This window comes from Leptidea sinapis, chromosome 45, assembly GCF_905404315.1.
Source record: "Leptidea sinapis chromosome 45, ilLepSina1.1, whole genome shotgun sequence".
In the NCBI taxonomy this organism is placed as follows: Eukaryota; Metazoa; Arthropoda; class Insecta; order Lepidoptera; family Pieridae; genus Leptidea; species Leptidea sinapis.
In genome coordinates, this window is record NC_066309.1 from 763,811 (window position 1) to 783,870 (window position 20,060).

Below are 20,060 nucleotides of genomic sequence, written 5' to 3' on the forward strand. Positions count from 1 at the left end.
TTTTACGATGCCATTGTTTAATTATTGTCTTTGGGTCTGCCCCATTCATACTTGTAATCCTCTGGAAGAAAGCTATTAATGTATTGTTATTTAATTTCTAGCAATTTTGCTCAACTTGGCTTCACAGAAACTAAAACAAAAATAAACGAATTGGTATCTGATTGTAAATGTAGGTATCTCCAAATTTTCGTAGATTGTTCGCCTTTATTACGGGCTTAATATCAAGCAGCCGTTGCCTTTGAATTCGAATAAGAATATAAAATATATACCGACCGAAATTACCTACCTATTATTTTAAGATAGTCTATTAAATATATTCTTTGCTTAAATAGATGTTTACTCAGTCTACGTTTGCTTATGATACTTCCTGAAACTAGTCTACTATCTGTGAAGTAAGCTTTACAGCCTAGCATTGGATACTCGAAGGAAAACAATAATTATTCAATATAATATCAAAGGACTATAATTGTACTTAGGTGTATTTTTTTTATTTAAGCCAACTACATAGGAGCTGACAAAAAAAAATAATGCAAGAATGATCCATGGGGATCTAAAAAGAATTCACAGCTTCATGTTTTTACAAATCATTTAAATTACAATACATTATGTAAAATGATGCAAGAAAAATACTCAACGCCTTACACGAGTAAGTCAAAAAAGCAAATTAATACTTCAAAAATGAGTTATTTAGTACACTTAGTTAGTATATTATTATTTATTATGCATCAATTCACACACGTATACGCGTAAAGTTATTTTGCGAGAATTTTATTAGCGATTATAAAAAATATAGTAACCGTAGTTCTAAAAACATGAAACAGAGTTTCCGTTAACAGTATCATCCCCACAAGCAGCGCCCGTTCACGGGCATGAAGCATGAGCCAGCCATCGCCTCTTTCGCCCCTTTAGCCCTTGGTATTTAGGTTAAAGGTTTGAAGACGGATGGCCAAACAATAATTTTATAACATATAATAAAAATAACATACAGAACGACAATGTTCAGAGTACCTACTGGAGAATAGTAAGCCAAACGAATAGAAGAATCTCTTTTTTTTGTGTTTTTAAACCATAATCTATTTATATATTTAAACCGAGGCGTTGTTATGTGATTACATTTAGATACATTCATCTTATATAAATTTACTCCGCCATTTATGGATCGTAACATGACTACTTGAGGGAAATTGTAAAAATGTATATGCATACATATAACTATAGCCTTTTTGTTTTTATTTGGCTTTTGGAAACCAGGCTGGCTTTACCTTTCAGATGACGGCAAAATTGACACTTGTTCGAGATTTTAAGACCCCGTATTCTGATACTGGGTGAGTCATTGAGGGAAGTGTTGTCAAAGAACGACAAATGGGTTTTCTAGAGTTAAATTGATCGAGGTTCATATTACCCCACTCGGCAACCTTCTCAAGAAAGCATTCGATAAGATACACAAGTTTCTCCCAAAAAATTTTAAATAAAGCGTCTGAAATGAAATGAAATTGAATGGGAATTAATGGTACCATCGAACTGATGTGGTCATGAAGCCGGAAGGTTGGCATCAGACCTCCTTAGGTTCTATACCTTAGAAGCTTTACAATGATTGTCGTAAGATTAATGGCTTCGCCCTTATATATTTTATGCAATGCCCTTTATGCAATTATTTTCGTATTTGTGGTATCCGAATATGCAAATGTTGACTTGATGTTCCTTAACCAATCTAATTAAGCAGCTGAAAGGTATACTTAAAAAATACCCATTTTAAACATTTTGTGTACTTACACAAAATGTCAAAAAAATCTATACTTATAGATACTTATAAAAGGTAACTAAAAGTAAAAAAAAAATCCTCTACTAAATTTTTATGTTGGTGATAATTACTTATTACTATCTGAAATATAGTATTGACTGACTTTATAATATAATATAAGAACTTATGTTTTCTGAGAACTTCAAAATTTTGTAGATACAATTAAGTTACAGACAAATTTTATTACCTCTTCTTATGAAGCTAGTACTCCCCTTCTAACAGTTAGGGACGAATTTGGGTTCGCAAACGCTTGAGTTGGATAATAGTAATGTCTATTGTAATTGAAAAAACTTTTACCTGCGTAGATCTTAGCCGAAAAGTCGTACACCTTTCAGTCAATATTTGAACATCAGGACTAACGGATGAGAGTTTAATTTTATTTTGATATAAAATGTCTCAGCGCTTGTGGTTTCTGCTGGAATGGGTTGATGAAAGCAATGTTTTCTCCAATTATAGTGTTGTAAGTGACAACTATTTGCTAAGAAATGATGGTGAAATCCGAACTGGTAGTATTGTGTTGGTGCGAGACAGGCGAAGCAATCTGGCCAAGAGAGGACAGATTCTACGGCTCTCAGGTAAGTAATAAATTAAACTTATAGTATCCAGACGAGTTATATATGTCATTGATCTCACAATAGTGTATTTTCAGATAATAAGCGATACATCAAGGAGTTGAAAGTGATGCTGGAGAGGCAAGACAACCAGGTTAAGAATGTTCTGGCTTTGTGTATGAACACGATGAAAGAAATGAAGACTGGGGCCATGGTAAGTTTTTAAAAAATTCATGAATATTAATTCTAATTATTAATAAATAAAAATATAGGAAACTAAGTTATATTCTAAATTGTTTTCATAATAATATATTTACAACAATCTAACGCCAATTGCGCCCTACACTCCTCTGTTCATATTTATACTATCTGCATGCTTTCCGTTCATACTTTTTTGTAATAATATATATATTTTTATATTAATACTCATATTTCATACTACAATTTACTGAAACCAATTATTCAAAGACTTTTTTTCTGTCTGTCCTTTTGTTCTGATTTGATTTAAGAACATATTATAATGAAACGTATAGCTATAATATTATGCAGATGTATGTTGTATTCCGTGATATGTTGTTATTAATATAGCTTTATACTACTTATAAATTCGTGTAAACTTTGTGATATAGATTAAAGAACAATAGCATATATTAAAAATGTTAGTGGATACCGTAACTGCGGAATTCCATTTTGCTCTTTATGGCGCCTCCACACAGGAGTTAAAAGTTCAATAACAAATACTATCGCAAAACAAAATGTATTGAAACAAAAGATATGAAATTTTTTCTTGTTATTATATCCTTTCTAACATTTTTTAAAGAAATGGTAGCTAAATGTAGGCTAACAAAAATTATTACGCCTACTTTCGTCTAAAAAAACTAAAACTAATCTATATTGGATTATACTATATTCTACAAATTGTACCAGTACTTAAGCTTTGAAAACATTTAACAAAATAACATGTTAGTAGATCATTTTCATGGTCTTAAATGATTTCGTGTTAAAAATGTTATGATATCGTACATTTTCAATTACTGTGTGGAAGAACCATTACTGACCATCTTATCTTTGAAACAAAATAACTAATCTAGCTAATACGACGGATTTTTGATTGAGACTTATTTGGCGAAGAGTTGCAGTTGTAACTATTCGTATATTGAATATGTTATTTTAAAAATATTACTTTATTTAGATAATTATTTTTATCCAAACGGTTCCGATGCTTTTAATTCGATCAAATATTAGGTTGGGGAAAAGTTTCTTTGGATTTTATGTAATGAAAACTCACGACATTTATTTTACAATATTTATACGACAAGTACTTAGTTCAAACAGTCCTCTCTTAATGTTAATGGGAATAGTTTCCTAAAGAAATCTGAAGACACCGAAACGGTTGGAAATATGAAGGCCAAGGCTATATGGCGGATGCATTAACACCTACCAGCTACACTCTTTACTGAGTGGCTAAGATGTGTGTGTTCTAGCGTTTTCGTGATAAAACACCCAAGCCTTTCGATTGATCAATTCCGTCCGTTTTATCTCAACTTCTTGCTTTGAAATCATCAGTTGTAGGCAGAAAAGATCCGAACGATGGTTCTGCCAGGCGGTTGAAGCTTATAATGAACCTATTCAACCCCACCATTCACACAGCATCAACTCATTGAGGGAAAACCCCGGTTTCATATCTAATAAGATTAGAATTTAATAAGCACATAAATGTTTTTAGTGTGGAAGCCATTCATCGCCAATCAGCACCTCACTCAATCAAAGCGTATTTAACGGAGGAATCGACGACGACAGCAGCGATACTACAAGTGACGAAGAGGTATCATTAAAATTATTTCATTTTCAATTTTCTTTGTCATCCTCTCTCTCTCAACGCTGTTTTCTAAATATTATTTAATGCCTCAAGATGACGACCACAATTACAGTGCTGCTCAGAATGTTTGTAAAATACCCACACTTTTAAAAACAGCAATATTTTTTAATCACAGCTTATTATAAGATCGGATTGAATTTATAGGTAGGCACTTTATTTTTCAGAATACTTCCGAGTTGAACATTACGCAGTCCTCTTTAAAAATAAACAGCCAACCTACAAGGATAGAATCTATGGTGAATAATCAACTCCTGCGCACACTCCATGAGAAAACCTTACACAACCAAATGCAATCAATCGCCAGCAGCACTCCTCTACCACCGAAACATCCTCATGATAGTAATGATAAACTGACATTTGACCAATGTACCCAGACAGATCCCTCTCTTTTCAATCCACCAATAGAAAAGATTGAAGAGTTGGAAGCGGTAGTCCATAAACTGTACAAACAATTCTTGGATTTAGTAGGAAACGAACCAATTGAGACACAGTCTGTATCGACGGAAATTGCTTCCGAACATGAACAAAACTTAAATGATGCTAAAGATGATTTTATAGCTGAAAACCATAATTCTTCTGGTGGAAAAATAGAGACTGATAAAAATGGCAAGAAAGTTAAAGTCAGAAGAGTGTCGGCACAAACAACAAATACAGCTTTGCAAAGATCTGATAACGCAGCGGATGCCATGGTGAGTATACTTATAACGGTTTTTGCAAAATATTAAATTATTACTTTTAGTAAAAGTTTTTAGAAACATATTTTGCGGTTGCCAATTTTTTCGAATAGAAGAAGATTTCCGAGGGAGTAAATAACTAATTGCTCCCTCATCATCGAGACACAGAATCATAAAAAATAATACTTAGCATTAATTTACATTTCTTCCTCCTCCAACAACATGTCTTATTGTCTAAATACGAGTAAACTGGAAATTTTATAAATTTAGAGTTTTGTGGTGTTATGTAAATGAGCATGGCATGGGCCAAAACATTTTAGCGTACTCGTGTATATAAGTGGGAATTACAGCGTGTTAAATATTATAAAGTAGGTACACCTAAATGAACCATTGTAGGTACATACTTGTACACTCTATCTAAGAATATGGTTGGCAACATAAGATTTTCTGTCGGTTTTATGTAATACGAGTGTGTAAACTGCTTTAGGTATTAATGGTCCACCCGAGAAAGAGATATTATTTATTATGTCATATTCTGCGCTGCGTTTGATTATCTAACAAGTCATAATAATCAATATACAATTAATGTTAGGCCGCGTTTCCATCTGCAAGCAAACTCGCGGAAGTCTTGCACGAGTTCTTGCAATAGTGTTTACATGTTGTACTAATTCCTGCAATTTATTTATGCTATAAATGCCTTACGAGAAGCTCGCGGATCATACTATAGCAACTTATCGCGGAGGTGTTTACACACGAGAGCTTATGAGTGTCGCGATAGGAACTGTCAAGACGCGTACGTGTAGCACTGTGTCTTACACAGACAGGAATTGTATGACTAATTCTGTAACAACAATAATTTGTGAATGATCCTAAAATCGAACAAAATATAAGTAATTTTATGCTTCGCCATTGGTTTGGAGCATATCTTATATCTTGTTAGTCTCTTATATGCGTGCAAAAAAGTGCAAATAAACTTGAACAATAGGGTGCATGATTTTTAATAATACTTAAATTTTATTATTATCAAACACATCAAATTATTGATAAAAACATCTTATTGAATTAAAAAATACAAATTCTTTTCCGGCAATATATTTCGGCAATTCAAAGCGAGGGGTTTCTGTGACGTCGGAGTCTATATTGTATTTTTCATTATTACTATTTTCTATTTTTTAGTTGAAATTTATATAAAGCGTGTTCTTTAGTTTTTTAAACTATTATTTTAAATTCAGCAGAAACAATGAACGCGTCATCAAGTAGCATCATAAACTGGAACATCATAAAACTGGAATTATCTTAACAAATCGACTCTCTGTAATTGTAAATAATAATTATACAGATCATTGAATTTAATATATCACTTACCACCGTAAATAGTATCTAGGAATCATACCAGTGAGTATGACGTCACACTGCGTTTGAACCAATAGCATTGCGTTTCGATGTTATATATTTCGCGCGTATTTACTGCACTTTTGTTTATTTAATATTTATTATTCAGCAAAAAATCAATAAGAAAAACCCAGATAAAAATCAATAATAATAAAGCTTAAAATAAATATTTCAACTTAAATATTTTACATGCATGCACCCTTATTTTTTTACAGATACTTTTCAATATTGAAGTTGAATGATTATCGTTTTTATTATAGGTATCAATTGGGAATGGGAACGCAGTTGTACCAGCTCGTCTGTTGAATAAAATAGATTGGCGTTCATATACATCGGCAACAAGGGTATTGCTTCAGGCAGTTTTTCCTAGAAGGTTAGAAGGAATTTTAATATAAATATATACTTTTGCAGTCACAGTAGCACAACTAAGTTGGTTGTGATTATCAGTACTCGTACAATAAATCTATACCGCATCTGTTTTATGCCAGCCTCTGTTTTAGGCCGCATATACTCTTTTCGTTTTATGACTGACTGACACTACTTTTACCATTATAGAAATTTTTCTAAGTTTGTATGTCCTTCTATAACTGGAGAACGGCTTGCATGATCTTGATGAAAATAATTGGCTGGATAGTAAGATAATTGATTGGGTAATGGAAAGACTATGTGAGGACCATATTCTGCCTGCAACTTATTGGATGTAATTGCGTAAATGATAGACTACACTAGCCATCAAATAATTCTGTAATTTGTTTATTTAACTTTGAAGTATAGCAAAAAAACTATTTTCTACCATTTTAATAAAGAAAAATTCTTTCAATTGACTTTTGTACTGAGCGTTACTTCCGTCAGAAAAAAATTCTGAGTTAACCCCAAGTCGCGCCTAAAAAAGTTTTACTTCAAAAATGGAATTTCTAAAAATTAAAACAATTAATCTACTACTACTTAATTACTATCTTATCAATTAAAAGTTAATAATTAACAGTCACGTTCTGAATCGTATTGTTAGTTGCTGTTATTTTTGTTGTTGTTTATTGTTAAGTTTAAGTTGGTCTGTTAAATTGTTGAGAATTTTTTGACGACTCTGGCACGTAATTAACTTCGTACAGAAGTACTTAACAGCTTAACATTCAATATTATTCAAAGTATAATATTTCCGTTCGCAACAGAACCTACGCATCCCATACGCAGCTATCCTCCACATTTCGCTATGCGCTAGACATATTATTTCTCATTACATTATAATAATGTCACGAATATTATTGAACTGTTAATTAATTAAAGTAATATTTGTAAAGCGTGCGCGACAGTACCCATGCCCGATATCCTACCCATAATTATATTATGTTTTAGATTCAACGTTTAAAATTGATGGTATTCGATTGAAAGTCAACAATATGAAAAAAAAAAGGGTTTATACCAGCATCCGACCGCCACCGGTCATTACGTCAAAATGCGAAAATTCACCCGCATCATGTTGACGTCTTGCATTCTACATGCACACGTTTAGCCTCCCACAGCCACTTTGTGAAGTCAATTACCGGCTGCAGTTTTCCTGAACCGATACGACTTAGGATCTTCAAGCTTAGAGCATACCAATTTTAAGGCTGGCAACTTATCTCTCGACCCCTGGTGTTGCGGATATCCATGGGCGGATTCCTCATCACATACCTATTATATTGGAGTTAAATTTGTATGTTTTTATTTTTAGAGTCCTGGCAACACATTCATTGACCGGTAAACAATCGCCAGCTTTTGCAGATAAACCCGCAAAACAGTGTCTTGACACTAAATTAGTAGAAGACATCGTAAATACGGTTTCTGAAAGATGTGGAGTCGCTAAACGAATTGTAAGGTCAGTATCACTAATGCCTACTTGGATTTATGATTTTAAAACATTTTATTGTTTTTTTTTAATTTTTTCATTATTAGTGAATTTGAAGTACACTAACTAACAATTTGTCTAAATTTGTGTAGATATACTAAATTTTTCAATGCAACAATGAACGTAAGCGCATTGCAATTTGATTACAGACAGTTAGACATTCTGCCACAGATCGCACCGTTACTCTAAGTCGTTAAGGCGAAGAGTAAGCAGAAAACACGCAAACATGGTGTTTTTAGACAAGTTTTGTGGTGAAAGTAAAGCATTTCGAGTTATGAACACTACTTAATCCTGTTATACATATCCTTAAGTCTTATTTGTCGGTTGCTAATCCTTGCTGTTGGTTATAGCCGAGCCTTTTTGAACTACCACATTTCTTTGAAGTTAAACAAGTTTTTTGGCATGGCGTGACGCATTTTTTTGGTACTTCTCTCAGAAAAGCTATTCTTATAGCTTGTACTTTTTTGTGTAAGTTCATTTATTCTGATTAGTAGTGAATAACGAGGATTGTAAGCATATAAACTGTTTTCCACCCAAGAATTTTGAAAATATTGGCTTTGTTACATAGATGGCGGGCCGGCAGCCGTGAACTCATATCGCCCAAGGTCGCTGACATTTAGTGTCGTCTTAAGGAGACCCTTTGATCATCATATTCAACTACAACAATTACTAGTAGATGACTTAAATATCCGGATAGCATTAAAAAGATTTGGCTGAGTATCGTTTTCTCCTAAGAATTGAAGAGTTTCGTTACTTTGTCATGGATTCCGTAATCGGAACCTAACCATACTCTCAGCAAACTATCTTTGAAGTAAATACTTCCCAATAAAAAAAGAGTCATCTAAATCGATTGGCGCGATATTGAGTTATTCTTAAAGTTATCATCCGCTTTGCTATACGTGTGTATAGCAAATTTAAGACTTATGGTTTTTTCATGGATGCCATTGTCAGATCTGGACCAAATTACACGGGAAGCACCAGCTTTCAAATTAAAAAAGAATTATCAAAATCGGTTCACCCTGCCGAAAGTTTTGAGGTAACATAAAAATAAAAACCGACGAATTGAGGAGGAGGTTCCCCCTTTTTTGAAGTCGGTTAAAAATGATTGAATCATGAAAACATTAAACTTTACTACTACTTGTGTAAACTTTATCATTGAAATCCTAATTTTAAATGAATATGATCTAACCGATTCGATTTTTTACTTAATTTTAAAAATAAAACGGAAGGTAAATAAGAGTTCTTGACCAGTAACCAGCTAAAAGATTTGCCTGTAAATATTTTTGAATAGAATACATTGTCTCTCTTCATTTCTGCGAAATTAGGTCTGTTTTGTGATTTTAAGCTACTAATATCGATTAGTACCTACTACCGAAATAAAAGTCATTAAAACATTAAAGGGCCATTTATTTTCTGAAATGAGATTTCTTTAGAATACTGTTTCATCGACAATTACAACACTACCGTACTTCGGAAACGAAGGGCGCTCTTGAAGATTCCGTGACTCGATGAAGTATGAAAATATAAAAGACATATTACGTACAGTGAAATCCAGGCCGTAATATTTAACGTTTTTTTTATATGGAAGAGGGGCAAATAGGACAAGATGTTTACTTTATCGAAGGTGGTCAGGTTACCACCCAGTGACATCTGCAAAACTAGGGGTCAAGAGATGTGTTGCCGGCCTTTAGGCTAACCGTATGCTGAGACGCAGACGACGCAGATCCACGCAGCACAGCGCAGAGCAGATTTTGTAATATATGTATGTACTAAAAGTTACGTACGCTGAGGCGCAGATACGTACGGTGCAGACATGCGTCTGTCTTCTTCCGCATCTTGTTGTAGCGCCAACACAGATTTCTGCGCGATGCGTGCCTGTTTTACACCGCTAATTCAACTTTGTACATATGTTTTTTCCAGCTAATTCCTAATTTTGCTGGAATGACAGATCATTTCATTAAATAAGTGCGTTGTGAACCAAATCATCCAGACTATTTAAAAAATACATTAAAATAGTTATAATGCGTTATTATTACCGAAGTTTTCAGTTATGTATGTTTAAAAAAAACCTAGATGCGATCTTTACACGACACAACCTTTTGAAACTGTGTGTATTATTTAAAATAACATAATTAATTAATAGTTTTGTCCCGTACTGTTAAAGCATATTATCTCGGTATCTCCTCATCCTAATTCTACGAACTCATTATTCTCGTCAACTAGAACACTTCTATTCTGTAAATATACTAGACAGCACAAAAGTGTTTTGCTGTGTCGCAGCATACGCTCGTGGCCTATGTCTAGCTCTCCTGCCCTACCCTGCAAAATCTGAACTGAGCTGTGCTGCGTCACTTGCATCTCAGCATACGGTGCTTAGCCTTAAGGTGGAAGTATGCTCCATACTTAAAGGTCATTAACGTGCAATTATATGTTACTCTATGATAATTGATAATAATAAAACGGGGAGCAATATATCAAAATAAGGTTAAATCTTTATCTACTTGTATTTGTAATAATATGAAATTTTCAGAAGCTGTATAACAACAAAGTGTACTGATGAAGCTAAGTTATACCGTAATCGCCAGAAGTATAAAAAGGTCAAACATCGAAATCAAGAAAACGTGCCCCCATCGCCTGCGTCGTCCACAGACTGCTTAACACCGAACAAAGAATAACGTGTTATAAAAATAACCTGCTACTACAACCGCTACAAATTAATTACTTTTACCACCAACCTGCCAATTATGTTTATAATCAATAAAAATTGTGTTATTTTTAATAATTATTTTAGTGATACGATCAGTAGATTTTTGTACTGTTGTATCTAGTATTGTTTATAATAACAATTAAATGTTTTTCGCATGTTTACATCGTATCTTTTTAGAGCGTAAATCTTACCTATATTGAAGATATAGCTTTGTAGACCAAATAAAATTGCTTCCATCTATATAGCGATTTTAAGCTTTGATTTTTTTGTGAGATAGCTTGTAGCAGTTGATCCCAGAAATTCGTAGCATTCCTGAGTCCGCCGGAACCCTCGCTGCTGCCGTTGTTGTAAGTTACGGATCCGCTGGTAAGTTCCTCCCGGTAGAGCCCTCTATATATATTGGAAATAGTCTGTTACCGAGGGTCTAACGTGTATTGTCTGATAGTTGGAAAAGCTGCAACGTTTCAGGTTTTTGTAACAACAATTAAATTAAATACACCACATATTCGCACAGGTTTAAATATGCGGAGCCCCCTTTTGCCCGAGCAATTGCTACTCTTATTACGTGGTTAATCTGACATTGCATCTTGATAAGTACTAATTGGCTAACTTGTCTTGCTTATGATGAAGTGGAAAATCTTCTGATCAGACTGACATGATAAACACACGCATTGCATAGATGGACCCAATCAAAGGTCCAATTCAAACCCACATCCACACACTCACTCACTCACTCACACACACATACACACACACACACACACACACAATTAATTGTAAATTGTAAAATTTGGTTTTTAATCATTTCTGTTTATTTTTATATTGTTTACTAAATAAAAAGTTATCTGCTAAGGAAGTTGCGAGATATTCCCAACACAAGTGTCCTAAGACAACTTACTGGGAAGTCTCAACCACTAAAAAATGTATATGCAATCTTTGAAATAAACGAAATTTATTATTATTTAAGTACGAAGAGAGTACGAGACTGCTCCGCTACAATTCTAGGAAGGTTCTCATTACAAGGGTATCGTAATAAGGCAGCCAGTCATGATACGCCTTCATAATTATGACTATAAAAAAGAAACTTTAAAACCTTTAATCACATTCATCAGCTTGAAATTGCCACTTGCTTCACACGGTTTTTCTGGCAAATGGACACGCGAGCTAGAACACTACTCATATCACAACAACTGCTACAACTAACTCTCCTATCCTTTAATAAAACGCAATTGCTGTTATTACTAAGTTCCAAATACAAAAAAAAAATGTCTGTGATATAAAATGTAATGCTGTGTCTAAGGCTTACATAGACTAAACCTTGCTGAATCAATAATTATAATTAGTATACATAACAACGCTTGTCTACCCTATACTGAATTGATTCTGTTATAAATATTTTTATTAGGCATGAATAATATATACGAGGGCGGCACTGAAAATTTCGGGCATCAAGGAAGTGACACAACATTACTATTTAAAAATGTATTTATTGCTTTTCGAAGTATTCTCCGCAAAATTTGAGACATTTTTCAACCAATCATTGGAGCAACCATTCCATTCGGAAGTTGGGGTCTCCAAAATGGCCGTTTTGTAGGCGTCCACAGTTTCTTCAGGTGATGAAAATCTCTGACCACGCAATTTATTTCTTATTTTTGGGAAAGTATAGAAATCATTAGGGCTTAGGTCGGGGCTGTACGACGGATGGTCCAATAATTCTATGTTTTCTTGCTCTTAAAACTCTTTTGTTCTGTGCGCGGTGTGAGAACTCGCATTGTCGTGATGGAGGATGATGCGGCGATTGCTCTTTACGTAATTCAGAAACGAGCTGTGGCAAAGAAATGCTAGCATACCATTCTGCATTAACCGTTCTTTGTCCCTCGAGAGGAATAGTCGCAACATGGCCGGTTTTGGAGACAAACGGCCACCATTATTTTGCAACACTCCGTGAACGAACAATTTTTGTTGGCTTTAACTCATTTTCGAACACCCAAACTCATGACTGGTTTTTTGTTTCGGGTTCGGACGCTTATATCAAGGATTCCTAACCTGATACGATGTTGTATACGGCATTTGAGGATCCTGCGTGGAATCTTTCAAGAGTTCTGACGCACCAAGTAACGCGAGCCGCTTTTTGCTCTTCACAGAGCAAATGCGTTATCCATCGGGAAAACAACTTTTTTACACCTAATTGTTCATGCAAGATTATTTGTGTTTGACTCATGCCAATGTCTAAAGTTGCCTGAATTTCGCGGTATGTCACATGTCGATCTTCCTCAATTAGCTTACGCACAGCATCAACGTTTACTTTGGTAACTGCAGTTTTTGGACGACCTTGACGGGGATCATCACTGAGCTTGACACGTCCACGTTGAAATTCAGCAAACCAGCGATAAATTGTGGTTTTGGATGGGGAAATACAGAAATCATCTGGTCAATACACTATTTTTGTGTTAAACCACTTCGAAAGTCATAATAAATCGCTCTAGAATTTTCTCGAGTCAATTCCATTTTCTCAACGACTTAACAAGTTTGACAAGACCGAGAATCTTTTGTTAAATAAATAAATGGTATTCGATTTTTAAAACCAAGGAGTTTTCAATTAAAAAGATTTTAATATGACAGGAGCAGTGGAAATATTCCATTCCCGACACTTTTAGTGCAGCCTATGTATATAATACCTACACTGATTTTGGATATAATTTAATATGCTTGTTATAAAAGATATTTTAAAATTGAATTGAATTTTTATACGTGATGAAGTATTGCACAACATTATAAATAATATCTATAATCTATCAATTATTATTACAATTATCAATTATTTTAAACAATCTAATTTATAGTAAGTACTTAGTTCAAATTATAATTCTTCTAACAAAGGCAAAGCATGTCCAACATTTCCTACTGCTACATTCTCATATTTTTATTTTCTTATTCTATATTCATATTGTTATCGCAATAATCCCATCTTTCTATAGAATATAGACGAACATACAGTCTAGCGACCATTGCCTTTAAATAAAAAAAGTAACTATAGTCCGTTGTCGGTTGTCACTAATGTCATTTGGTGGACAATGTCAACAACACGTGTTCACCTGGCTTTGTTCATTTTTGTTTATTTTCAAGTTAAAATAAAACAATTAACAAATTAAATTATCAATAGGGATACCAATTTAATTATACTCAACAATGGATGACAGTGATGATCAAGATTTCGTTTCCACTGAGCATGACCGTCTGGTTAGTGCTATTACCAAGTTGGACAAAACACAGCATATTAATATACCGACTAGAAATGAATCCACTAATATCAATTCAGAGTTTAATCTCATAAAAAGATCCAATAAATTAGATTTAAATAAAGCTGTTAAAGTTTTAAAAGACACTGCTCACCATGCGAAAATAACCAAAAAGTTAAAAGGCTCGCAACATAAGTCGAAAATACTCCCAAAACCATTGGAAAAACCTCAAGCAGAACGTATTAAAAGATCAGCAGGTTATGATGAAACCAAGGAGAAAATAACAAAATGGGATGCTGTCGTTGCTAGGAATCGTACAGTTGATTATGTTTCATTTCCATTACAATCAGCTATTGCAGTGAAAGAACATCCCACTAAAGTTATTTTGTCGAATCTAAGATTAAAGTCTAATCTTGAAAAAGAGCTAGATGAGATAGATCCTCCTGCAGATAATAATGAAGAGGAAGCAGAACAATCATTTCCTATGACTTATGAAGAAATGATTGAACACAGAAAACAGTTAGCAAAACTGAGAGCTCAGCAGTCATACAAGGCTGCCAAGGCCAAGCGGCAAAGCAAAATTAAAAGCAAGAAGTATCACAGGTATACATTATATTAACTACTTCTGTTAGTTGTTGTACTTAGCAAAATATCTCAAAATGAATATAATAATACCTCAACCACATCACATTGTACAAATCTAAACAATTTGTTGTTTAGCTTACATGTATTCATTGGATTAACTAAACCAATTTAATTTGTACAAAATTTATGTTCAATACAGGATTTAAACCCTTACTCTTAGAAATGAAGTTGATTACCCTCCACTCTTGCAAACCTTCCATTCAGAATCCCTCGACATGCTACCAGTCTTTTATACCAACCCATAGCCAGAACTAACCTGATGCAATTTTCTCCTATATCAAGGCTAACAAAAGTTTACAATTCTATTAGCAAAGAGGTTGACATTTCTTTAATAAGTTTTGTATTACTGTTTAAATAAAAATTACAGAATCCTTAAAAAGGAACGATTGAAGCAACAACTTAAAGAATTTGAAGAACTGCAATTTAAGAATCCTGAAGAAGCACTTAAGAAATTGGAAGAATTAGAGAAGGCAAGAGCTTTGGAACGACATACATTACGGCACAAGAATACTGGCAAATGGGCAAAAAACAAACTTGTCAGAGCTAAATATGATAAGGAGGTAAAAAATTGTTTGTATAATACATTTAAGTAGTATATAAGAATATATACATATTATGATTATGAAATTTTAATAGTCAATTTGTGAATTCTTGAATTTTAGTATAATATAAAAATACAACAGTTACAGGTTTCATATGAGTTATAAAATAGGATTTTTAAATGTAATGAAGTTATTTATTATATCATAAAGACATACAGCCCTATATACTAAAGATGAAATGGATATCCGGTATCTGGCCTATCCGGCAGCCTTAATACTATCCTGCCAAATACGAGATAGCTACCTACTATTCGGCCGGATAGGCATCAGGGCGATTTAAAAAAAATCTGTATAAAAAATATATTTTTAAGTAATTATTTGCTTTATTTAATTAGTTTTAGTATCACTTAAGAAATATAATTAGTTTTAGTTGTAAATTCTTAATCAAACCATAGTAAATGAATGTAATAATAATAAATAAATTAATTAGTACTTATTATATATTATTTTCACTATTTATATCAAAGTATTTCCATAAAGGCGATTTTCTCTTCACCGATGCCATTGCTCGTTGCTATATATTTTAGAATTATGTATATACTTTAAATAACAAGAGCCCAAATCAAAATAATAACCTAAAATAAGAACAGAATAAGATAATGAATGAAACAATTGCTAACTTCGCTCATCAACGAAAAGAACCGAATCTACTCGATCGTTCGCGCGCCGCCTACGCAAGTCTGTGTTTGTGTGTGTGATACACCAAACGCCCAAGTTCCGCCAGATATTCTGCTAGTCGGCCACATGGCTGGCCGAATATCCGGTATCCTGCCAAACTGCTATCCGTTTCATCTCTACTATATACCTTATAATTTTTAAAAGTAGTTGTTATGGACAACACACTGCTATATGAATATAATGAATCTTATACTTCTAACAGTTAATGTATTTATTAATTATAATTGAATTAAAGCTCAATTTCTGGTTCAGAACCAAAGAAATATTATATATATATTATTAGTTATTTTTCTTTGCAAACATTTACTTTTCACATAATTTGTCTATAATACATATAAAATTTAATAGAATCTTCATTTCACTTTTACATTTTTAGATATTATGTCTTTACACATAATTTCTTTTTAACTGCAGTTTTATTAAATAGAAATCTTGAATTTGTTGTTAAAAACATATCTGGGGTAAATGAAACAAAGTTTCTTACAGAAAACATTGTTTTTCTTGATTTGATTGAGGCTCCATTCACAAATAAAAAAAGAACCATGTGTCTATAATTCTGGATTTAGTCTTAATTCAAATTAGTATAGTATAAGGTATACTATTGTTAGTAATTATCTCAAACTCATAGTATTTCATATGAATATTTTAGGTCAGGCAACAATTGGCTGAGCAGTTGTCAGTCAGTAGAGGTCTTACCCATAAAACACAAAATCAAGAAATTTCTGATGATGAAGCTGGTGATAGTGAGACAGTATCGAATGTTCCTCTTGCTCAAGATCCAACCAATCCTTGGATGATGCAAAATTCTAATAAGTCCAATATAGATGAAGAATTCAATTTTGGTTACAAGAAATACTTAAAAGTAAAAATGCTTAGAAAACCAGATGGTAATCATTCAGATGATGAGAATGATGAAGGTCAGGATGAAAGTAATTTCAGTGCTCTGAAAGAAAGTATACTTAAGTTAGGGGGGAGGAAATTGACTAGCAAAATTGATAAAGATAATTTGGACATAAATAATGACACTCAAATAATATCATCCAATAGGAAGAAAAAATTTGAAAAAAGTAAAATTGTTACAGCTACTTCACAATGGATAGTTGATGATGTTGTGCAACATAATAATAAAAATACAGATATATCTAATGTTTTTGATTCACTTGAAAATGAAATTGTTAATAAGGTTGAGAAAAAATTAAATAAACTGAAAGCTGATATTGTTAGACTAGATAGAAAGCCAAAACAAAATAATAAAAAATATACAGAAAATCAAGACCATCTTGAGTCTCTAACATTTAAGAATAAAAACCAAAGACCAATAATTGACGAAGAACTCATTGAGTCAAACAAAAAGAATATTACAGACATAGATTTAGAGAATAAGACCCTAACATCAATATTACAGTCAGGACCTGAACCAACTCGGCCAAGTGATAACATTGATCCAAACACTTTTATTGAAGTGAAACCAAAATATTTAAATACTGCTCTGTCTCAAGGTGAAAATGAATTTGATGATTTAGAGGATGAGGAACAGATTGTCCCCAAAGTTGACATTGAAGAAGTATTTGAAGAGGATGATGTTGTTGCAAGTTTTAGGCAAGAAAAACAAGAAGAGATAGATAATGATACACCAAAAGAAATTGATCTTAGCCTACCAGGATGGGGACAATGGGGTGGAAAAGGTGTTAAGGCACCTAAACGTAAAAGAAACAGATTTATAACTAAGCCCGCCCCAAAAATTCCTAGACGAGATGAAAACAAAGGTGATATAATTATCAATGAAATGAAAATGACACAACTTGCAAATCATAAAGTATCTGAATTACCATTTCCATTTACAAGTGTAAGTGATTTTGAAGCATCTATAAGACTTCCTATTGGCAATACATTTATCCCTGAGACTGCACATAAAAAATTGATTCGACCTAATGTAATAACTAAAGCAGGTACAATTATTGAACCTATGGATGAAGAACAGTTACTTGTTAAGAGAAATCAGTCATTTAAAAATGAAGATGTAATTAGACTCTTAGCTAAGAAATAAAAGCAATATTATAATAAAGTTTTATTTTATTTGTTCTATATTAAACACCCACTCTTACTGGAGGTGAAACAAGTATGACACCATCCCCTCGCACAAATAACATAGGTATATTTCTCTTTGTTGTCCTGTAGACTTCTTCATAAGTTTCTTCATCTATTTCAACAGTGGTTATTGTTTCCTCAGCATCACCCAATACCATATTTAGATGTTGATCATAAGCCTATAAATAAAAATAATATTGTATACACAGAATAACTTTAACCTATTTTGTTAAAAAATAGCATAACTGCAATCATCTAAAATGGTATTATAGAACTATGAAATAACATTTAAAAACAAATATTTTCTGATTACCAATAAAAATCATTATTTGCAGCCTTCTTACAAAAGTCTTCTGCAAATTAGCCTTATTTAGTACATTATTTTACATATTATTGTGGCAATAAAAAATTATAAATCTAGATAAAGTTTAATGACTGACTTGTGAATTTAAATTTTATTCAACTCAAACTTCATAAAAAAACCTAAGGCAGGGTCTGGTTAACACATTAAAAATAAGAAGGGTGATATGGGCTGAAAGGAACAGTATATAATATTTATATGGCAACACATGATGTTCAGACTAGTGCATCTCATGTACTAAGTACTATTAGGGATCAATTCCTGACTCTGCTTGGACTGACCGAGAAAACCTATGCAGGACTGACTAATGAAATGGTGAACAACATGAAGCTTAGAGCATGGGAGTGAGTAATCCTTCAAATCCTCTCACATATTCTATTTATCAAGGATTTGGACTTTATAATCACAGCAATACTGGCTATTTTAGTTTATTTTTTTTAATGTTGCATGGTTGTTATTGTATTATTACTGGGAATTTTCTCAATATATTTTTAGTACATGGTAGGTTCTATCTTATTATTTACCTAACTATATAGAAGATTATCACACAGCTTATATTCTGTGTGTAATTAATGATATAATGACAGTCTTCTCCAAAGTATGAAGGAAAAGCAAATATAAACTGCATAACTTTATATACATCAATGTACTAGTATATTAATAGTACTACAAGACCTAACTACTAACTAGTACATAACATCGATTGTACTAGATCAGAGTGATCCTTTCAATGTCTGAGCAAGAACATGTCTTATGGCATTAAATAAATAATTACCACATAATATATTTAAATAAAAGCCCCAAAATTTGTTTTCAATGCAATAAATATAATATGATTCTTACATGTAACTTCCCGCGCAATTCTCGTTCATTTCTCATTTTAACGTAAATCCTTTCATCTAAGCTAAGTCTAATTAAATCCAGCGGTTCCTTAACTGTCATAACAGCTACCTGAAATATAAAAATATATTTTAAAGGATAGAAACATAATATTTACGATGATCTAGAATTACGACTTGTATTGTAAAATTGCCTACATTATCACCATCATCGGCCATTGTAAATGATTTATACTGAATTTTAAGTTAGAATATGTTTTACGCAATAGCGAAATATGTATTCGGTATTAAATATTATTTAATAAAAACAATAGAATGCAATTTCCATTTTGCATTAATCTACCGGCGCGGTGAGTTAGTGAAAAATCACGTACTGTCATTGTCATTTGTCAATGAACTGACATGAATCAAGTCTTCAAGTCTTTTAGAATATTAACACGATAGAAGTAGTCTCCGCGTGTCCCTTTTGGATAGCAATAGTTTTGACAGGAGTAGAATACGAAGTTGTTGTCGTAATAATATCAATACTAAAATTACCCTTCACGGAATTAAATCGTATGACATAATGTCAGATGCTCAACAGACGACTGGGAAAGTAAATGAATTAAACATAATAATGAAAAGCACGTAATGATAATTATTTATTCATTATAGGACCAAAACATAACTAAAATAATTTCATAAAATCATTTAAAATATACTACATTCAGAAATCTAAT

At 32.8% G+C, this 20,060-nt stretch overlaps 3 protein-coding genes across 4 annotated transcripts in view; 2 read left to right on the top strand and 1 right to left on the bottom strand.

Annotated features, from left to right (window-relative positions):
- Positions 1 to 10,918, top strand: part of LOC126977487 (uncharacterized) — a 34,518-nt gene extending 23,600 nt beyond the window's left edge. Inside the window, exons 2-8 of one of the 2 annotated variants that reach the window (XM_050826331.1) lie at positions 2,258 to 2,376; positions 2,451 to 2,566; positions 4,079 to 4,177; positions 4,396 to 4,920; positions 6,558 to 6,670; positions 8,009 to 8,152; positions 10,713 to 10,918. In XM_050826331.1, coding sequence (XP_050682288.1) covers positions 2,483 to 2,566; positions 4,079 to 4,177; positions 4,396 to 4,920; positions 6,558 to 6,670; positions 8,009 to 8,152; positions 10,713 to 10,857 — 1,110 coding nt within the window. In that variant the 5' untranslated portion in view covers positions 2,258 to 2,376; positions 2,451 to 2,482 and the 3' untranslated portion in view covers positions 10,858 to 10,918. Of the gene's footprint in view, positions 1 to 1,993; positions 2,377 to 2,450; positions 2,567 to 4,078; positions 4,178 to 4,395; positions 4,921 to 6,557; positions 6,671 to 8,008; positions 8,153 to 10,712 lie in introns of those variants that run through there. The other variant, XM_050826330.1, reaches the window with a different exon arrangement.
- Positions 10,919 to 13,963: 3,045 nt separating this feature from the next.
- Positions 13,964 to 18,118, top strand: LOC126977461 (U3 small nucleolar RNA-associated protein 14 homolog A). The gene is made up of 3 exons (XM_050826262.1): positions 13,964 to 14,731; positions 15,141 to 15,333; positions 16,703 to 18,118. The coding sequence occupies exons 1-3, from the start codon at positions 14,079 to 14,081 to the stop codon at positions 18,098 to 18,100; spliced, it is 2,244 nt and encodes a 747-aa protein (XP_050682219.1). The 5' UTR covers positions 13,964 to 14,078; the 3' UTR covers positions 18,101 to 18,118.
- On the bottom strand, positions 18,109 to 19,708 carry LOC126977544 (U6 snRNA-associated Sm-like protein LSm3). Its single transcript, XM_050826400.1, has 3 exons — positions 19,540 to 19,708; positions 19,346 to 19,453; positions 18,109 to 18,320 (listed from the first exon to the last, which is right to left on the bottom strand). The coding sequence occupies exons 1-3, from the start codon at positions 19,558 to 19,560 to the stop codon at positions 18,141 to 18,143; spliced, it is 309 nt and encodes a 102-aa protein (XP_050682357.1). The 5' UTR covers positions 19,561 to 19,708; the 3' UTR covers positions 18,109 to 18,140.
- Positions 19,709 to 20,060: the final 352 nt, after the last annotated feature.